We start from the raw sequence: 18209 nt of genomic DNA on the forward strand, positions 1-18209 counted from the left end.
CCGTGCTAATCTCTGTGTAGCTAAACAGAGATAGTCAGTCAGAGGGACACAAAGAGAGGCAGATAGCCGGTAGAGAGATAGCTGGACAATTACATCAAGAGTAAGATTAGCGGCTGTATTTGTCAAGTCTTGTGGAATGCCATTTCTCCAAGCATCATTAATTACCATAAAACCATTCCTGCTAAAATAATCGAAGACAGTGCTCATCTCAGTGCATACATGTTATGCATGTACGTTGAACCTAAATAGATCAATATAAATACCATAGAGTGTGCTCTACAGTACACGAGCGTAGTGCCTGGCCAGGTGGAAATTGCACATTTCTATGGTGGGGCTAAGTGTCTCAACATATGATAACCACTGTTGTTGACTTCTCCACAAAGTGCGGTACTCATTTTAAGATGTCCGAAGGACAATGGGCCAAGTCAACCACCAACCAAGTATTTCACCGCACAACACCTCCGATTGAGAGCCGCTCACTCTACCGCTGAGTTACCTGGCCAGAAACTATACAAGTGTCCCCGACAGAACACTTATCTTTTAATTTAAATATGTATGCACTGTGCAAAACAAACATCACCTCTGCGGTCAGACCACTGTGCTCTGTGTTCCGTGTTTTGAAATCCACTGCCAAGTTGGGCTGTGCAGTGCTACATAGGCCCATAAATGGCTTTCTTCTCTTCATCTGGGTGCTCACTTGCTGTGCATGGCCGTGTGCTAATTACCAAAGATAATCAGGGTTCCTCTGCAGTTAAAGATGCGTGGACTTACAAGGCAAGACTCGAGGGTTGTTTGTATGACTGATTGGGTTCGGCTATGCCAGGCAGTGTGCTATTTTTATATCCTGCAAGTAATCGTTTTACAAACATTATGTAACAATCATTTTTAATAACTATGGGGTTAAAGAAATCAAAGCCCTACTTCCAAGGGATTTGTATACGTTGTTTTACATTTATACGAGTTAGCTCTATTGGTTAGAGCACTTGAATAAAGCGAAGCGCCAGTTGGGTTTCAATTAAGCCAATGATTCTTCCTGGGACAATTACATGATTACCACTGTCGAGAAAGCAACACGAGCTGTCAAATGGAGAGGCTGGCTCTCACCACATTTAGAATTTCCCCCGCCACCCCCTAGCTCAGCGATGACGACGTTCTCGGTGCAATCAATGGAGATATGCGATGTCACACACTCAAGTTAGCATCGAGAAGACGATAACTAACTTACATAACTTCTTGACTAACATTACACTTCCCATTATCACAAGAAAAAAACGATTTTAACTATGTTTTCTTTGAACAGGTAAGGCCCACTGAGCTGTATATCAATTTTTAAGAAGCGACCTGTCGACAAATGATAGTTCTTGTAGAAATTCATAGCAGCTTAAACCAGTTTTCTTCATTGCAAGGCCCGCTGGCCACTTGCAGCCCCTGGTCGCCTTTAGTGCGGCCCCCACCAATACACAAATGTGATAACATCCCATCATGCTGTCCAAAACCCAATGTTTTCAAATGTGTGGCAGCCCTCACACTGTCTTATTGGCAAAAGTGGCCCCACTTTGAAAATTAATGAAGAACACTGCTCTAAATGCATTTTCCTAAACGTGCAGCAAAAAAAAGTGGACCTGGAGCAAAAATACACGAAAAAAATGGCCTCTGGAAGGTGATATCACAACCACGTTTGAGATAATAAGAATTTACTCTCACATTGAGTTCCACATTTGAACCAAACCCAGGTAAACCCTTGCAGACCCAGCCAGTTGTAGGTCTCAGCACCTGGCAGGGCGAGCTTGTTCTCCTTGAGCATGTCCAGGTTCTTGTCTCGGATGCGCTTGACATAGTCGCAGGACAGCGTGAAGATTTTGGCACAGATCCCCTCCACCGACTCCTTGGCCACCTCAGCCAGGTGGGGGCCACACTGACGGCGCAGGTGGTCCAGGCGGTCCTTAAAACCACACACAAAACATGTACAGAGAGAGACATCTTATACGTTGTAATTAAACTGGCAAGGTTATTATTAATTTGTCCAGAAAATTCTGAGACTTCAAGACACTTTCAGAAAGGCCATTGCACTTGGGAAGGTTGTGTCACTTATATTAACCGAGTTGTCTGCATGCTCGAGGAAACCAGTGCCCAGACAAAACAACATAAAGAAGATAACAAAGATAACATAAGGGTTCATGAACCCACTTTTTGTACTATGACTCGGCTACCTGCTAGCTCTATGAACTATTTTTATAGTCCTAGATTACAGGCATGCACAAACACATGAAAAACCATCTGTGCAGAGCTCTTTTTAAGCATTACCTCCTCATTATTGGTTTTCCCTAGGGCATCTGGTTCCTCTCACGTGCCTTAAATAAAATTGCCCAAACATTCCAATGCAGAACCCTCCGAAAATAGATCCTTATCGTCTCAGTGATGATTTAATAAAAAAACCTCACGTATTATTTACCTCCGAGAACAAAAACAAAAAGGTACAAGATGTGGATTGGGTACATTCTCAGAGGTGAAAGGTTGATGAAGGAAATTCTGGAAAGATATATACGTTGAACTTCTTTCAACATCGTACACAGCCAACCGTGCAAATCGGAGGTGTGGGGGAAGTGATTTTGGGAAAGAGTCCAAAAGGCAGGAAAAGGTGCTTCTTGACGACTTGAATGAATGGGGTCCATAGAGTGAAATGAAGCTCAAGATCGGACAGGATGGAGGAATTGGGTCAAAGACTGCCCATTGGGCAGAGGACTAAAGATTTAAAAGGAGCACCCCCAAAGGTCACGCACCAGGTAGTCCTCCTTGGAGGGCGATGGCTCCTTCCGCAGCCAGTTGAACGTTTCCTCCACGTTCCACTTGACAATCTTGCGGCTGTCTGGGGACGCGTTCCTGGCGACGCACAGACACATGTTCCCCGGTAAGTTAGCTGGAAACCTGAATCGAACTCGCTGGGTTCCAGTGGTATGCACCGCTGCACCAAATGATGTTATATTCATTTTTTACGGATTACAACTGGTAATCACAAGCAAAATGTTGTAAGGTAAAGCTATTTAACCCTTTCCCGTTCCGATGACCTACACGTACATCGTAACTTTATCAGTAGCGAGGCTCCCACAAGGCCATGCCGGGAGGGCGTAAGGCACAGTTTGGCACCAGCCATCATAGAGTGCGGCCATGTCTCTACAGTTCTCTGCGGCGAGTACCATGTCTTTAAAAACGACGGCGCTGAGCCAGTCTAATTAAAATTAACGCTGAACCGTTTGTACGTTCCGAGAACGGGACCCACCCTGCAGTTTACAATCATCTCTAAACGATAAAGGGTCAAATGAGCAATTATGTATGAAGCACGACATTCTTTCTCTCCAGAGTCGACAACCACTTGCCTGTTGTCGATCATGCGTTTTGCTGCCTCGGCATATTTAAACAGCTGCTTCTTTGCATCATCGCGATACTTGATGCGTGACAGCCTTATGCGCGCGCACACACACACAGAAACTGTTGTAAAAAAGCATCATGATAATGCATTTATAGTATAAGTATGAAGGCTAGTATTGTTCAATCTACCCACCACAATCTCCACAACACTAACGTCAAGATACATCAGATCAGAGGCATACCCTTCTATTGCCACATTCACCAAACAAAAGCCACTGCTAGATAAACCACAGAATCTCATTAAGTACAGTGTGAGAATCTAATCCTGGGTTGCATGGATAGTAACATCAAGTTCTAGCCACTACCTAATAAACACCAATTATATAGTGAAACCTTGTCATTCTTCCCATTCTCAACAGTGCCTGCTATTGAGCCCACTGCTGGATAATAGGACTTGCACCTACAGTGCTGGTCATGGGGATTATTTCAACATACTTCAACACACTGGTCAGAGCCGATTAAGGCAGGCAGCATACACGTAGACACGTATAAATACAGTACAATAACGGCGAGTAACCTGGAATTGACACAGCGTGGGCTGGCGAGCGTTACCGTATAGGGATGTCATTGAGGATTTCGCGGAACATGGACACCGACACGACGGGCTCGCAGTCGCTGGGCAGCATGGGGTCGCGACCTTTGTCGATCACTTTGCGCTCCAGCAGCCAGCGGTTGAATGACTCGCGTGGCGCGTCCACCCCTGTCCACGCCGCAGCAACGGAGAGGCCATTTGTATGGATTCTAATATTTTGATATTTTAATTACGAATGGCCTGCCCAGCTTCCAAGGGTTTCATCTCTGTGTCCCTAATGCTATATATTCGACCAGTGTTCTTCACTGATTTTCAGAGGGGGGGCGTCACTTTCGCCGATAAGACATCGGTGTGAGGGCCACCACACATTTTCAAACATTGAGTTTGACAGCATGATGGAGTCTTTTTACATTTGTGTAATGTCGAGGGACGGACATCAGGAGCCATATTAAAGGTGACCAGGGGCTGCCAGTGGCCCACAGGCCTTGCAATGAGGAACACTGTATTAGACAATACGTCTCGAAACACAACGTTATCGTTCTCATGATATTGTTTTCTCCGAGACCAAAGTGCCCTGCAAGCCGTCTGGCTACCATCAAAGTTTTGTTCATGAAGCCATCCAGATATACAAACAGACATAACTTCAACCCAGAAGATGGATACAAATTGAGCAATCATTGGAAGGATGTTATTAACCAAGTGAAACCTTAGCTGCTTTATAGTTTACTTTCATATCCGCATCTCCAGTTTCTTACTCCCAGCCTTGCTCACTCCCATCACTTGGAAATTTGCCGTGCATTGTTTAGAGCCTGCAGCTTTCCACTCTGACCCACGTTCCCCCCCCACCCTCTCTCATCATTTGGATGATGTTGTTTGCCACTCTCCTCTGACCCACGCCCCACCCCCACACTCCCCTTGGCTCCTCCCCTCTTCCTATGCAATATAATAACCTTGTAACAATCAGCTCTCTTTGCCTACTTCAGCAATTCTTTCTTGCTGTGGTTGTCCCCGCCTGATGACGGACGCTTGTGTTGCACCCGAAACGTCGTGATTTAATTTATTTTTATTTTCTTTATCTACGTGACTTTACCGAAAGAACCAAGAATATGGATCCTTGCAGTCACGAAAACTTCAAATCTAGAATGAACAGTATCGTTATATCATCGATTCATCATCATGAATGCTCCATCATCATCAATCGATGAATCATAAATCCATGGCAGTGTTTCATGGAAGCCACAGACACATTCTAATAGCAAGAATCTCCCACTTAACACCTCGTATTTTAGAAAAATGCGTAGCGATTGAAATTCACATTTTCTATTACTGGGTTGAATTTATCCATAGGACAAGTACTGTTGACTTCCCTGCAAAGAGATAGGCTGAGTCAAAGCCACAAACATTTAATGTTAAAAACATCCGAATAGCGAACAACTCAATCTACCAGAGGCACCGAAGCGGTTGTCTGAGAAATGGATGCTCATAATGAGTTTTCAAGGACCAATTCTGGTCCAAATAAAAAAATAATCTTCCTGCGGGAGAAACTACTCAAGAGCAAGATGGGACCCAGGGGCAGATGTGGCGCACGCACCCTCTCTCTGCTGGCACAACTCCTGGTACTGATGCCGCAGGCGCACCGTGAGCTGCGCACGGAACAACTCCACCTCGGGGTGAGGGTGGAACGTGTCGAACAGGCCCCGCTCTTTGATCACCGCGTTCGTCGGCACCTCCAGGTTCCAGTAAATTCTGTGGGGATGGCGAAAAGGGCAGGGGCGGAGGGTGTGGCGTTGCAGATGAAGTAACAGGAAGGGTGAGGGACTAAAATGTTCAAACAGTGGGAATCGGTCAACGAGTGAGTGTGCGACCCAGTTGGCCACTAGGTTACTGAACTAAAATTATCACGGCGAAGTGTTCTTCTCTGTTCGTGACGAGTGGTAGAAATTCTGAATTCTTAAAGCTGAAGTTAAAACAGTACAATTTAAATGATTGTGTTGCACCAATACTTGCCTCTGTCTCTGCAACACAGCAACTTTATCTGAACACCTTTTGAAATTTGTTGCACAAGCTACACTGTAATTGGCTGGAACAGACCACATGACCAATTGCAATGAAACACTACACCCATCCCTCCAAAAATGGAAGTATATTTTTATCCATACCAGTGTGGAACATGAAGAAAAAAACTAGATTTAACATGAAAAAGTTAAGTAATTTTTTCACGTAATTTTTTAATAAAATGCCCAGATATTTTTGTTTAATTTGTGGGAAAGTCAGGCACCTTTCTCTTCGCCATCCCTTGCCGAACTCCCGAGGCAAAAAGGCCCGGTGATAGGAGCGGGAGGGGGATTGGGTTTCCAAGCCTATCTCTCGTCTATAAAAATAAAGACCTTATATCTGTTGTATGTCTTACAAACCTCAAAGGGTCCTTCCCGACAAGGTAGAAAGCTGAAATTTGGTACATAGGTAGCTTTTAAAACAAGAACATGAAAAAATTGAAAATCATCATCATTAGACCTCCTTTGCCAGTACCAAAATATAATAGGGTTTTCCCCTTTTTTTCTGGCAACAAAACTGAAACCTTTTTACAAGGAAACATGTGTGCATTAACCACAATACTTGTGGTCAAAATGCAAACCAAAAAATTATCAGTGTGTTTTTTGTTTGCATTTTGACCACAAGTATTGTGGTTAATGCACACATGTTTCCTTGTAAAAAAAAGTTTCGGTTTTGCTGCCAAAAAAAAGGGAAAAAACCCTATTATTATAATCTGAAAATCCGAGATTTTTTAATTTTAAGGCCTCAAATCTCGATTTTAAGTGCCCCATAAACATGTTTGTGCGTGTCATTCAGAAACCATTCAAAATATAAGATTGCGTTTTTTTTCGTTTGATAGAGCGTTAAACAGCAAATCAAATTAAAGTAAGAACCATTGTTCTATCTTTTATTATTTTTGAGATATTTCAGATTCAAGCAGGTTTGAACGAAAAAATACACATTTTGATGTTCAAATCTGAATAATTCGAAAATGGTAAAAGATAGGAGCTTCCCCTCAGAGTATTAAGTTCATAAATGATTATGCTTTCTCATAAAAAAAACAAATCTTAAAATTGAGCGGTTTCCGATGGGTATGTCTTTAAATGTAAGAAATTGAATGAAGTCAACAATTTTTGAAAATTTTTCGTGGAAAAATACACATTTTTGGAGTAGTTATAGTGTCTGATCGTAGAAAAAAAATTGTGAAAACTCATAAGTTCAATTATTAGATTTATTGAAAATGTTTTCCTGGCAAACAAGCTTAATGAACTGGTATTATATAAACGATCAAACAAATGTGCCGTGATTGACTAAAATGGGTCGCTCATAAGGAACGTTGTGCAAAGCAGCAGCAACAGCATTAGTCACACTGTTTAAATTTAGCTCGACGCCGAGGTCAATCTCTCCCCTTCAAGGCTAAAGAGAGTTGACTTCTCAGTGGTATTCAATTCATACACCCCATATGAATCATGGGATGAGCTCAACGCCATTTAGAATCAGAACTTGCAACCACTCTCATCGAGTTTACGCCTCGTACAACACCACAACTAAACAACTTAAACTTTAAACTGAAAAATATGCCGGGAAAAAAAAAAGTTCACAAATATAAGATTGTTGTTAAAATAAAGACTGACATAGGAGGGCCAGTGAGCTGAATCAACCCCAAACAAGTAAGGATTTTAACTTGCAACCTTCCAATTGCGAACTGATCACTCTTCCGGTGAGTCACCTGGCCAGAGCAGCTAGCCCTGAATACAAACTTAAGATAACGCAAAATAAATACATCATATTTTAACAACAAAAGCACTGAAGAACAGTGAAGTGCTTGGGAGTGGAAGCAGGGGACAGTGCTGGAAAGGCGTACGGGAAGGGCAGGGTGGGAGGCTTGGGCTTCTGTGTGGGACTAGCAAATCCACCCTCCGTCTTCCAGCCCTTGGGGACAGGCGCCACTGGGGTGACCGGCATCACGTCCTCCGACTGAGTGGAGGAAAAAAAGACAAGGGTTTGAAGGCAGAAGACAGTGGTATGAACAATTAATTAGCAAACAAAACATCAACTCATCCCAAGGGTTGATAATAACAATCTTTTGTAGCCTAATTCAGTGGAAAAAAAGTCACGCTAAACTAACGCAATACGAGCCCATACTTTGACAGTGGGTGAGAATCGGTTCCAAGAGACGAGATATAGAGCACATTTGCCAATCAAGAACTTTAAATTTCAACCAGGAAAGAGCAAAGCAACTGGCAGTTAAGTCAATGAATAGTAAAGCATTGATTGCTTGTGTTTCTTGTTAGGCTGACGGAAAAAGGTTTTACTCAGGTACACAAACAATTTGACATTTATGGAATGCATTGGGAGTGACAGCGAAAAAGCAAAGGGGCATTTCAGAGCCCACCGACACCAAATCAGATCCTGAGTAATTAAAATACCAATGAGTCATATATGTAACATTATTAAGTCGTTATTACCTGTATAATGAGCCAACACTGATAACATAATTGGCTCCGTGGGCGCCTACGATAAAAATACTGCTTTAATCTGATATGGAGCCAACAGTTTCCCTTCAGATAACCCAATCTCCTCAAACGTAAGCTGTGCTACGTGAAAGGTCCCATATTAAAGTGGTGCTGTGTTACGAAAGCCATCCTGCTTAAGAAATAAATGCATAACCGATGAGGTCTCACGGTTCATAAATGGCTTTTCCTTGTAACACCAAGCAAGCCAGGGGCTTTTGTTTCACAGGCTACATACAGTCTGATGATGATTCAGAGTCGAGTTAAAATCAATATTTTTTTAAGGAAATGCTAACTGCAAAACACTGGTTGAATGGGTCCAGAGGTTGGCAGGCCAACATTTTATTTGTGCAATGAAACGGATTCGTGTCTGTTGTTGATTTATAATTATATTGCTGCGTTTTCGGAGAGCAGCAACGTTTGACGTTTCACTCCACGTGCTGTGGAAGCTTCTTCCGCAACTGAAACTTGTTCACAAAGTGAAGCTTCAGCCCAGTGCGTGAAGCGAAACCGTCAGACATCACGAAAACGCATGGTAAAACTTGAAAACATATCGATTGGAGCTAAACAGCGCAACTGTGAAAACCTAAGCAGCACTGTTATTTTATTACACAGAGCTATTACAACATTTTAACCCTTTACAATTACGATGGTGTATGCGCAAAACAACATAAAACAAAACTGATGACAAACGTGTACATATTCTTAGTTTTTTCGGTAAAGTCACGTTGACTTTACCGAAAAAACTAAGAATATGAATTACTGCAGTCACGAAAGCTTTAAATCAAAACGTGTACATGTACATCAATTTTTCTTCCGATTCTGTTCCGATCACGTACGTGCACGTCATCGTAATGGAATAGGAAGAAATAAATATGGCATGTCTTCAAGTCGGAACACGTACTGAGGCTCCCACAAGGCCATGCGGGATGGCATGTGGCACAGTTTACGCCAGCTATCATCGAGTGCGTTTGTGTCGCGACAGTTCACTGCGGTAAGTACAACGTCTGAACCACTTGCGTGCTCCAAGATCCGGCGGTGAACGGGACACCCACCCTGCAACTTGCGGACGCCTCGTAACGGAAAAGGGTTTAATTACACATTATCTTTTCTTTCAAAGCTCCTGCCATGCACACCTTGGTCCGCTTGGACACGGCACTCGCTGCCCCTGCGACGCCGGCCCCGATCTCCTCCGACAGCCGGCGCTTCCTGAGAGCAGCATCCTCGGCGGAGGCTCCGGTGGCGCCCGCCGCAGGTGCGCCCGGCACCCCGCCAACCGGGGCCGCATTCAGACCCAGCGGATCTGACTGCACGTCAAAAGAACCACAAGCACAGCATCAGTAACAATGGTTGGTAACACGGCTGTAGGGACTATCTCTTGTGATGCACTACAACTACTTTGTAGGGGCAATACGATTTGCAATGTGGATTTATATTACATCCAAACGGAGCTACATCTCAAGGTTTTGGGAGATTAACTCGTATAAAAAAATAAACAAAATTGGTATTTTACCAGGTAATGCCCACTGAGCTATATATATGTTTTACAGAAGTGACCTGGCCTCAAATTATAGCTCAACAAAGTGGTTTATCGCGTGGAAATTTATAGCAGCCAAATACTGTAAATGCATGTTTCTAAACGTAGAGAGAAAAACTGGAGAACCTGAAGAATAATCAACACGACTACGGGGAGAACATGCAAACTCCAAATATACAGGCGTCAGGATCAGGATCGAACCTATGACCTCCTGTATATCAGGAGGTCATCTCGCCACTGCGGCGCCCTAAAAAGGTGCAGCCCACTGTATAGGCCATAGAAGAATTGTGCACCAAGTCAACTAGCCAGACTTTAAAACTAATTATCACCATCGGCAGGGGCGGAGCCAGGATTTTGACTTGGGGGGGCTGACATCAATATTCTGAGATATCCGGTGTATGTTTTCCAATGGGCGCCACAAATGTATAAAACAAATTTTATTGGATTTGAACGCATAGGTCGGAGCCGCTGATGTGGCTAATAAGTTTGATAAGTTCGATAAGTTCGAAAGGCTGTCGCTCAAGCAGCCTGCAGGGCAGCACAAGGTGGCAGCCAGCATTTTGCAGCAGCCGGATATCCGGTTATCCCGATTACCGACTTTCCCAAAATTTCAGGGAGGGCTGAGTCCCCCCCCAGCCCCCCCTGTGACTCCACCCCTGACTATCGGCAAAAGGCAAAACACGGGACTCTCTTGTGACGGACTGAAACTCCTTCGGTAACAGTGGTAACACGCGTATTAACACAGGCACATTTCAGCAAAAGCGGAAGTGCATGAACGGGGACCAAAATCCTATGCTAAACTGCTAGCCTTCAAACCAACATCATTCCAGCGCTGGCTCCAACGTGATAGAAACAATTAGCAACATTGTATGTATGCTGAACTTTTTTCACACCATGCGTAGCCAACCGTGCTAATCAGAGGTGCCGGGGAAAGACATTCTTTGATCAACAACGCTTTACTAATCATCAATAATCATACGTTGAGATGTTTATCCTCTTCCTTTGTAAGTATTGTTTTGCATTTGGAAAAAAAAAAACAGCCTACACAGAGAAACCCCACACCTACGAGGGGATAATAGTCAAAGGCTACACTGACAGGTTCAGGAACCGCCCAACCCAATTCTTGCACTGTGACTATCTGCCTCACAGCCCAAAGAGGGCGAATCTGGTGGTGTCACTGTACTTGATCAAACCTAGAAAAATAGAAACCTTGCCCCTAAAGCACTGTACTACAGGCATGCACCACCACGCCCAGCTCAGTGACCTACCCAGTCACCCATGTGAACCCTTGAGGCTTGTACTTACGAGGTCAAAAGGGTGATTTTGTATGCATGAACTTCTTTCGCACCGAACGTAGCCAAGCGTGCTCATAGGTGGTAAGGATTTTAACTCGGATGGGTAACGAAACACAAACATTTGTTATAAAACAAAAGTAGTCCTAAAACAAAAAGCAGGTGTCTATTGGTGAGACATGTGGCTACAGGCAGAAGGTAGGATTGGAGTAGGGATGAGGGGCCCTTACAATGACATCGTGCTGTCCCAACGCAGGCAGCTCCCACAGCGACTGCTTGGTGAAGCGATTGTAAAAGTAGGGCCGGTTCTCCCGTCGGCTCCAGCATTTACTCCAACCGCCTTGGATGAGTTCATCTGTTAGTAAAATTTTCCACACACGCAAATATACGTCATTCTGCGGACACATACTTCTGATGTGCAACTCCAAGTGTTGAGCTTCATGACCAAGTAAAATTGAACTGTGAATTTTTTTTTACATTCAAGCGCACCACTGCAGCGCACTCTAGTGACATTACTAGCGTAAGACTGCCCAAACATGGTGTACTATACAGGAAAACATCGCCTTAAGTGGTTTTATCGAACACATTGTTTCGGCTACACACGGTTTACTTAATGAGATCTGCTTTCCGTTACACAAGGGTGATGTTTCGGTGATACACGGGTTTGACGTTGCTCAGATTGTTACAATATAGTCATTAGATAGGCTTGAGAGAGGCGAGTGCTGTACGCATTGCCGCATGAATCTAGCCGTCCACTCATTGATGGCGTTGGTCACACGGACGCCTTGATGGCAAATCATTAACGTTCAAGTGATTGTTCAAGGGCGAACATTGGGCTGGCAAAAATCAGTGTCAGGGTGCAAGCGTTGGGCAGGAGTGCCGTGGTGCGGGAAGAGCAATGGAGGCGGTGGTTTTGTGTCGACGTGAAAATGAAAGAGTGTACACCCGCACAAGATATGAAGAGTGACTCGGAATCCTTTATTTACAATAAGGGGTGGAAATAATTAAGAATTAGTTCAAAGAAGAACGTGGGTTATAATTACGGACCCAGGAACTAACCCTATTTCCCATGAGATCAATAAATCGTTGAACCCGGTCTTGACCGACATAGCATTTTCCAGGAAGGTAACCCGTGTTCGGCGAGGTTTTCCTGTACACTATTAAAATAATTACGACTGTACAATGGAAACAGGGAAATGTCCAAGTGTACAGATGACACCACGATTACCATGCTTTGTTTATATACCATTACTGCACTACTCCCTCGACATGAGCCCACAGCCTCAGTAATCCACAGCGCATACTGGAGTACTTTTACCTACATTCACATGGTGTGGAGCCATTTACCTGAGCTCGTCGGTCACAGCACATGCTGTACAGTGGGAAATCTAATGCCGGCACACCATTGTTGAAAATGGAAGCTTAGGATTTGAGTGGTGAATTGCATTGTTATTTTCTTCAAAGAAGCAGATTTGAACTGTCGCACTACCATAGATTTTTTTATAGCGAACAAAATGCTTAAAAATGTAAAGTGTAAAAAAACAAAGCTCTTATCTGGTATTTGAATAGCTAGGTTGTGTGTCCAGAGCTCTCCCTCATGCCATTATTGGATTGACGTCATATTACCTCATGGCAGTGATGTCTCTTTTCTGCTATGTGTCTGACCAGAACCTTTTTGGATAACTTTTAGCACACACGTTGAACAACCAAGACCACAAAACCACCATATTCATCTACAAGACAAGTTTATTTTATTTGTGTTATACAGCTTCCTTTAATGAGGAAAGGAATCGCTCCTTAACAATGACAGCGCTGACTGCAACATATTACATGTACAAATGGGGGCACATTCAATGACCCAACGAATGAATAACACCGTTTGGGCTCTGTGTGCTGACCGGGCAAGTCTTGCACCAGCGGGGGCGACAGCGGCTGAGCGTGCGCCACCGGCACGGGCTGGGGATGTGCCGGACTGGCTCCAGGAGCGAGGGCTGGCACCGCTGCCACCACCGCCACCGCCGTCGCCGCCGCATGGTTGTTGCGGGCAGAGTTGTGCTGCTCGGCAGACATTGCCGGCTCCGCATCCGCCCTCACGGCCTTGCTGCCTCGTGTAAGCACGCACAAATGCGCGCACGCACAACACACGTACATACATACACACAATGCTTTATTAGTTGTCAGACAGCTGCTCCCCCTCAGGCTAGAGTGGCACCTATTTGGTCTCTCCCCTGATGCCCTCTCAACCCTGAAAGCTACCTTTTCTTGGTTCACCACACCCAGAACTTCTAGGCCCTTGTATCCAAAACATTCAATTAACTCTAGGGGGTAAACAAAAATTCTGCAGACGTCTCAGACGCCTTAGACCAGTGGTGCTCAAACTTTCGTTGGCAAACCACTTGAAAATTGCGGGGGAGATCTCCGGAAAACGACTTGGTAAATTTTTTTTTATTTTGCAAATCAAAGCACGTTACTCACATTTATAACCAGCCTTACATCTCCAATGTGATGTATGTGCCTGTTTTTGCGAGCAATGTTCTGTGAAGTCGAGTGCAATGTTTGGCAGCTTTAGCCTCAGGTGAGATTCAGCATTCATTTTCCAGGAACATGACCATATCGGGCTGGATTGAGGGTGGCAAGTGATGAAAAAGTCCTGCCCCAAACAGGTATGTAGTAAGAGCATCATACAATACTATGTCTGCAAGTTCAACTGGAAAGTAATCTTCAAACGGTTTCTTTGGAGCAACAAGATGTTCTTTGACCTCATCTTTTATCTTGTTGTCAAGAACCAGTTCATTCTCAAACAGAATACCTTACAATGTTGGATAAGCGCAGAAGTTATCTTTCTGTACACGACATGCAAACAAGTCAAGTTTCTTAATTTTGTCTCGCACTTCCAAGAGTCACCGAAACTTCCTGCAGCCCCATGTTCAGCCCATTAAGGTGTGTGACTATATCGGAGTGGTAGGCCAATCGCGAGAGCAAGGATGAATCTTAAAACTGCTTGCAAATTGGAATGGTATCTTAGAAATAGCTGTACTTATAAACGTAGCTCAAACAAGCGAGTAAATACTCTGCCTCTTGACAACCACTGTGCTTCAGTATGAAGTTGGACATGGGGCACTACCCATTTCATTGCACAGTCCATAAAAAATTCGAGAATTCATAGGTCATTAACAGTAATTCTCACAGCAGAATTCAAAACGGCCTTCATTTCCACTGTCATTTTCTTTACATCGAGCATCTCTTGATGAATTCTATAGTGCACCAATTTAGCATTGGGTTGCAATTTGTGGATACAAGTCATTAACCCCACTGTCTTTCCGTCATTGCTTGTGTAATGTTAAGTTACACTTTGAAGATTTTTTTGGGAATAAACTGAAACATTGTACCAGTCCAGCCGAAAACAAATACACAGATTCAGCCCGATATGGTCACAAGCCTAATTTTTTTGGTGTAAAAAGCATCCTGCATTTGTGAAAACAGCAGATGTAAATTACATGTGTAATTCTGTGCTTCAAGAAAGCAAGTAATGAATCCAATGTTGCCATGGTCGCCGTCAAGTTCAAAAGAGCAGAACAAATCATCGTTCGTCAACAGACATCGGAGCACCTGTTAAATCATCTGCTGACATAAATGTGGCTAAATATCAAAACAAGCCAATATTGGAATGAAAGCTTGGACAGAAATACAAAAAAATTAGGCTACCTTTACTTGAATGACACCACACTGTAAAATCCATGAAATTTAATCAAATGCGAGATTTACATCACAAGTTCTCCAATGAACATCAACGTCAATCTGTTAAATACATAATTCTCAGACAAAAAAACGTCTAATCGGTCTAAAAAAGAAGCCCCCTCCATTGCTCATTCAATCCTTGCAGGTAAACATTAGCCTTACAGAGTACCGTTATTTTATATACGAGGTGCTATGTCATTAAGATTCGCTGTGCAATTATCTGGGATGTAGAAAATTAGAAATAGAGGGCTAATGAAAGAAATCGGAGGGTAAAAATACGGCTTCAATGTTCTTATTTTATTGAAGCCTAACCATAATCCAACAAACTCCAACAGGGATTTGACCGAGTGGCATTGTTAATGCTTTAATTATAGCACCACAAAACTTCCCAGCCATTCGGCGAGTCATTGGTAATTTTCAACTCTAGGATATGTATTTAGAACTTCTTTCGCACCGTATGTAGCCAACCGTGCTAATCGGAGGTGCGGGGGAAGGACAACAAACTAAACACAAAAAGCAGTTCTAAATAAATTCGTTTTCAATCTAGATTTAAAAGTGCACAGCTCCAGTGGCTTCCTAATATCGGAAGAGTGTTCCAGACGGCCGCAGAAAGCGCATCTGAAAGGATACGATTGGGGTTAATATAAGCACACAACAGCTTCGTTTTAGAATTCTCCAAAAATCTTTTACGAATCACATCTTCCGATAGATGGTACACCTTTGAAACCACAACTATATGTATTGCATAAGACGTCATCAGCAAACTTGATGGCGTGACAAGCACGCGGATGACCCACTGGGCAACCCACCACCCACCTGACCATGAGGGACAACATGAAGAATTAAAAATTCCAACAAAAAGTCCTCACTGAACCAAAGCTGTTCAGCCCTTAACATTGGGTGCATGGGTCACTGATAAGAGGCTACATTACATCAGAAAACGTAAACAAACATCGCCATTCACAGATGTCATACTTTTGGCTCAAGCCAGTTATTTAGTCATCTGCATTATCCTATAAAACAGACGTATAAATGTAGAACTTCTTTCGCACCGTAGGCATCTAACCGTGTTAATCGGAGGTGCGGACGAAGGACAACTAAACACAAAAAGCTGTTCTAAATAAATGACTTATTGATTTTCTACTTTACTATAAAAACATGCTCTTGACAAATGATGGAGAAAACCTTTTAACTCCAAGTAAATGTCCTCTCTCCTTTCAGAAACCCCCATGTCTCAATACTTCAAAACATATCACTACAAAAAGTTAAAAAAGAATAACAGCACAGTTAAAAATAAGTCCCATAACGCTTAGAATTGCTATATCCTAAATAAACGTACAGAGAAAGTTAGGGGGATTTCACATCGGATAACTCATTGTAATCTATGAAATGAATACACATACAAATGTTGGTCATATCATACCAAAAATGTCACACACACGACTATGTTTGAAGTCACCCTGAATATCCGTGAAGTGTGTGAGAAACCTTATATATTTAATAATGTACTCGATATTGTATCATTTCCAAAATGGCATACAAATACTGTAATATGACATTTAATGGCATATATAAATCATGGCCTGTCCAATTTCCAAATGCGTAAATGCTGTTTCTCAAGAAGCAGTGGTGCCAATTTTTAAACTCTGTATTGCTTTTTAGCAAACGTTATAATTTAGAGTATGATACTGGCACAGCAGGAGGATATTTTTGCAAATGACAGCTCAAGAAAAATACAAATTGCTGAAATTTAGGAAAATCCCAAGCACCGCCCTTACTAAAAATGGTTTCGCTGTCGAGGATTTCCTTGGAAGATTATTTAAAGACTAGCCTTTTGGCCGTCCAAGGACGGGTGTATTTCAGTAAATCTGAAACTTGAAAGCAAAAAGCAGACCGCGACGTGGTATTCACTGTATCAATGCGTGTGCAATTTGTAAGGCCGCGGTGACACAAGACTTATTTCATTTAAAGGTTATAATCCCTTGTTAATCACGACGTCCTTTTTACTTCGACGTCTCAACAGCGTGACGGAGATGGCGTGACACTGAGGGTTCTGCCTTTGTAGTGAGGGTTGTAAGTTGATGCTGAGGGGGGGAGGAGGCACCTCGCCCCCCCCAGCATGTGGATTGACGTCACCCACTAATTATTAATGGTGGGGGGGGTGCCCATTTGGAAGATGTCACCTCATTATTATGAATGAGTGGGGCTGTTCGATGTGGAGTGACGTCAACTGTTCATAATTATTAATGAGGGGGGCTGGCTGATGTGGAGTGACGTCACGCACGGGACACACAGACATTCTTGGCTCATTATAGTAGTAAATTATAATAGCAACACCCACTCTTCAGCTGATCGCGTACACTGGCGATGCCCAGTAACAATTAATGTACCGGGTGATTACACAAAGCAAACCTTCGACTTGGTTCTGACTGCTGGAGTAGTGGAGAATGTGCTCACAAGCTACCAATACGCCCTAAAGGGACATTTCAAAGCAAAAGTTAGCTTATACAGTACCGTACACCCCGATTCATTAAAATAAAGTTGAATGTGGACTCGACATACCAGTAGTGAACGTTCTGATATAACCCAGTTCAATGCTCATTCTATCTAACCAATAATAATTCTTCAGTCAAAAATAAATAACTAGCAACACAATTGTATTTTATTTGCAACACAATTGTATTTTATTTTCATGAAAACAATATATGAACGAGGAGGATGTTAAGACGATTATCATTTACTCCATAACCAAATATCGTGTAAGCAGACTCGTTAGTGTGCAATGATAAATTAGATTAAGGTGTTGAGGAAAATAATAATCTAGCAACTCTACAGGCTCAGCGATTTCCTCATCACCATCTCCAAATACGCAGCTGGTTAGTGGGTTATGAAGAATTGCATATATTATATTTTAAGTTAAGCTTACAGTATTTACACGTTTTAGTATGTTACATCTTTATTTACCTGCCAGCTCGCTCAAGCTCTTAAACAAATAATAATCAAATTCAAGTCAATAAAACGCACGCAAAGTGTAGCCTGTCTGAAAACAATATTTATACAATAACAGTTGACATTTAAGGGTGTCAAATTATACTGCAATGTTACTGCATCACTTTTATAGAAGCCTGCAGGTTTCT

The 18209-nt window shown here is 42.9% G+C and overlaps 1 protein-coding gene across 3 annotated transcripts in view; it reads right to left on the reverse strand.

Annotated features, from left to right (window-relative positions):
* Nucleotides 1-18209, reverse strand: part of PCIF1 (phosphorylated CTD interacting factor 1) — a 31738-nt gene that overhangs the window by 11431 nt on the left and 2098 nt on the right. For 2 of the 3 annotated variants that reach the window (XM_032974738.2, XM_032974737.2), the window contains exons 2-10: nt 13233-13435; nt 11565-11689; nt 9642-9812; nt 7857-7969; nt 5550-5704; nt 3979-4126; nt 3375-3458; nt 2781-2880; nt 1774-1942 (exon numbers count right to left, since the gene is read on the reverse strand). In XM_032974738.2, the coding sequence (XP_032830629.1) occupies nt 1774-1942; nt 2781-2880; nt 3375-3458; nt 3979-4126; nt 5550-5704; nt 7857-7969; nt 9642-9812; nt 11565-11689; nt 13233-13435 (1268 nt within the window). Of the gene's footprint in view, nt 1-1773; nt 1943-2780; nt 2881-3374; nt 3459-3978; nt 4127-5549; nt 5705-7856; nt 7970-9641; nt 9813-11564; nt 11690-13232; nt 13440-18209 lie in introns of all 3 variants that reach the window. The other variant, XM_032974739.2, reaches the window with a different exon arrangement.

The sequence above is a fragment of the Petromyzon marinus genome, chromosome 54 (assembly GCF_048934315.1).
Source record: "Petromyzon marinus isolate PM22_M1 ecotype Great Lakes invasive population chromosome 54, UKy_Petmar_22M1.pri1.0, whole genome shotgun sequence".
Classification (NCBI taxonomy): domain Eukaryota; kingdom Metazoa; phylum Chordata; class Hyperoartia; order Petromyzontiformes; family Petromyzontidae; genus Petromyzon; species Petromyzon marinus.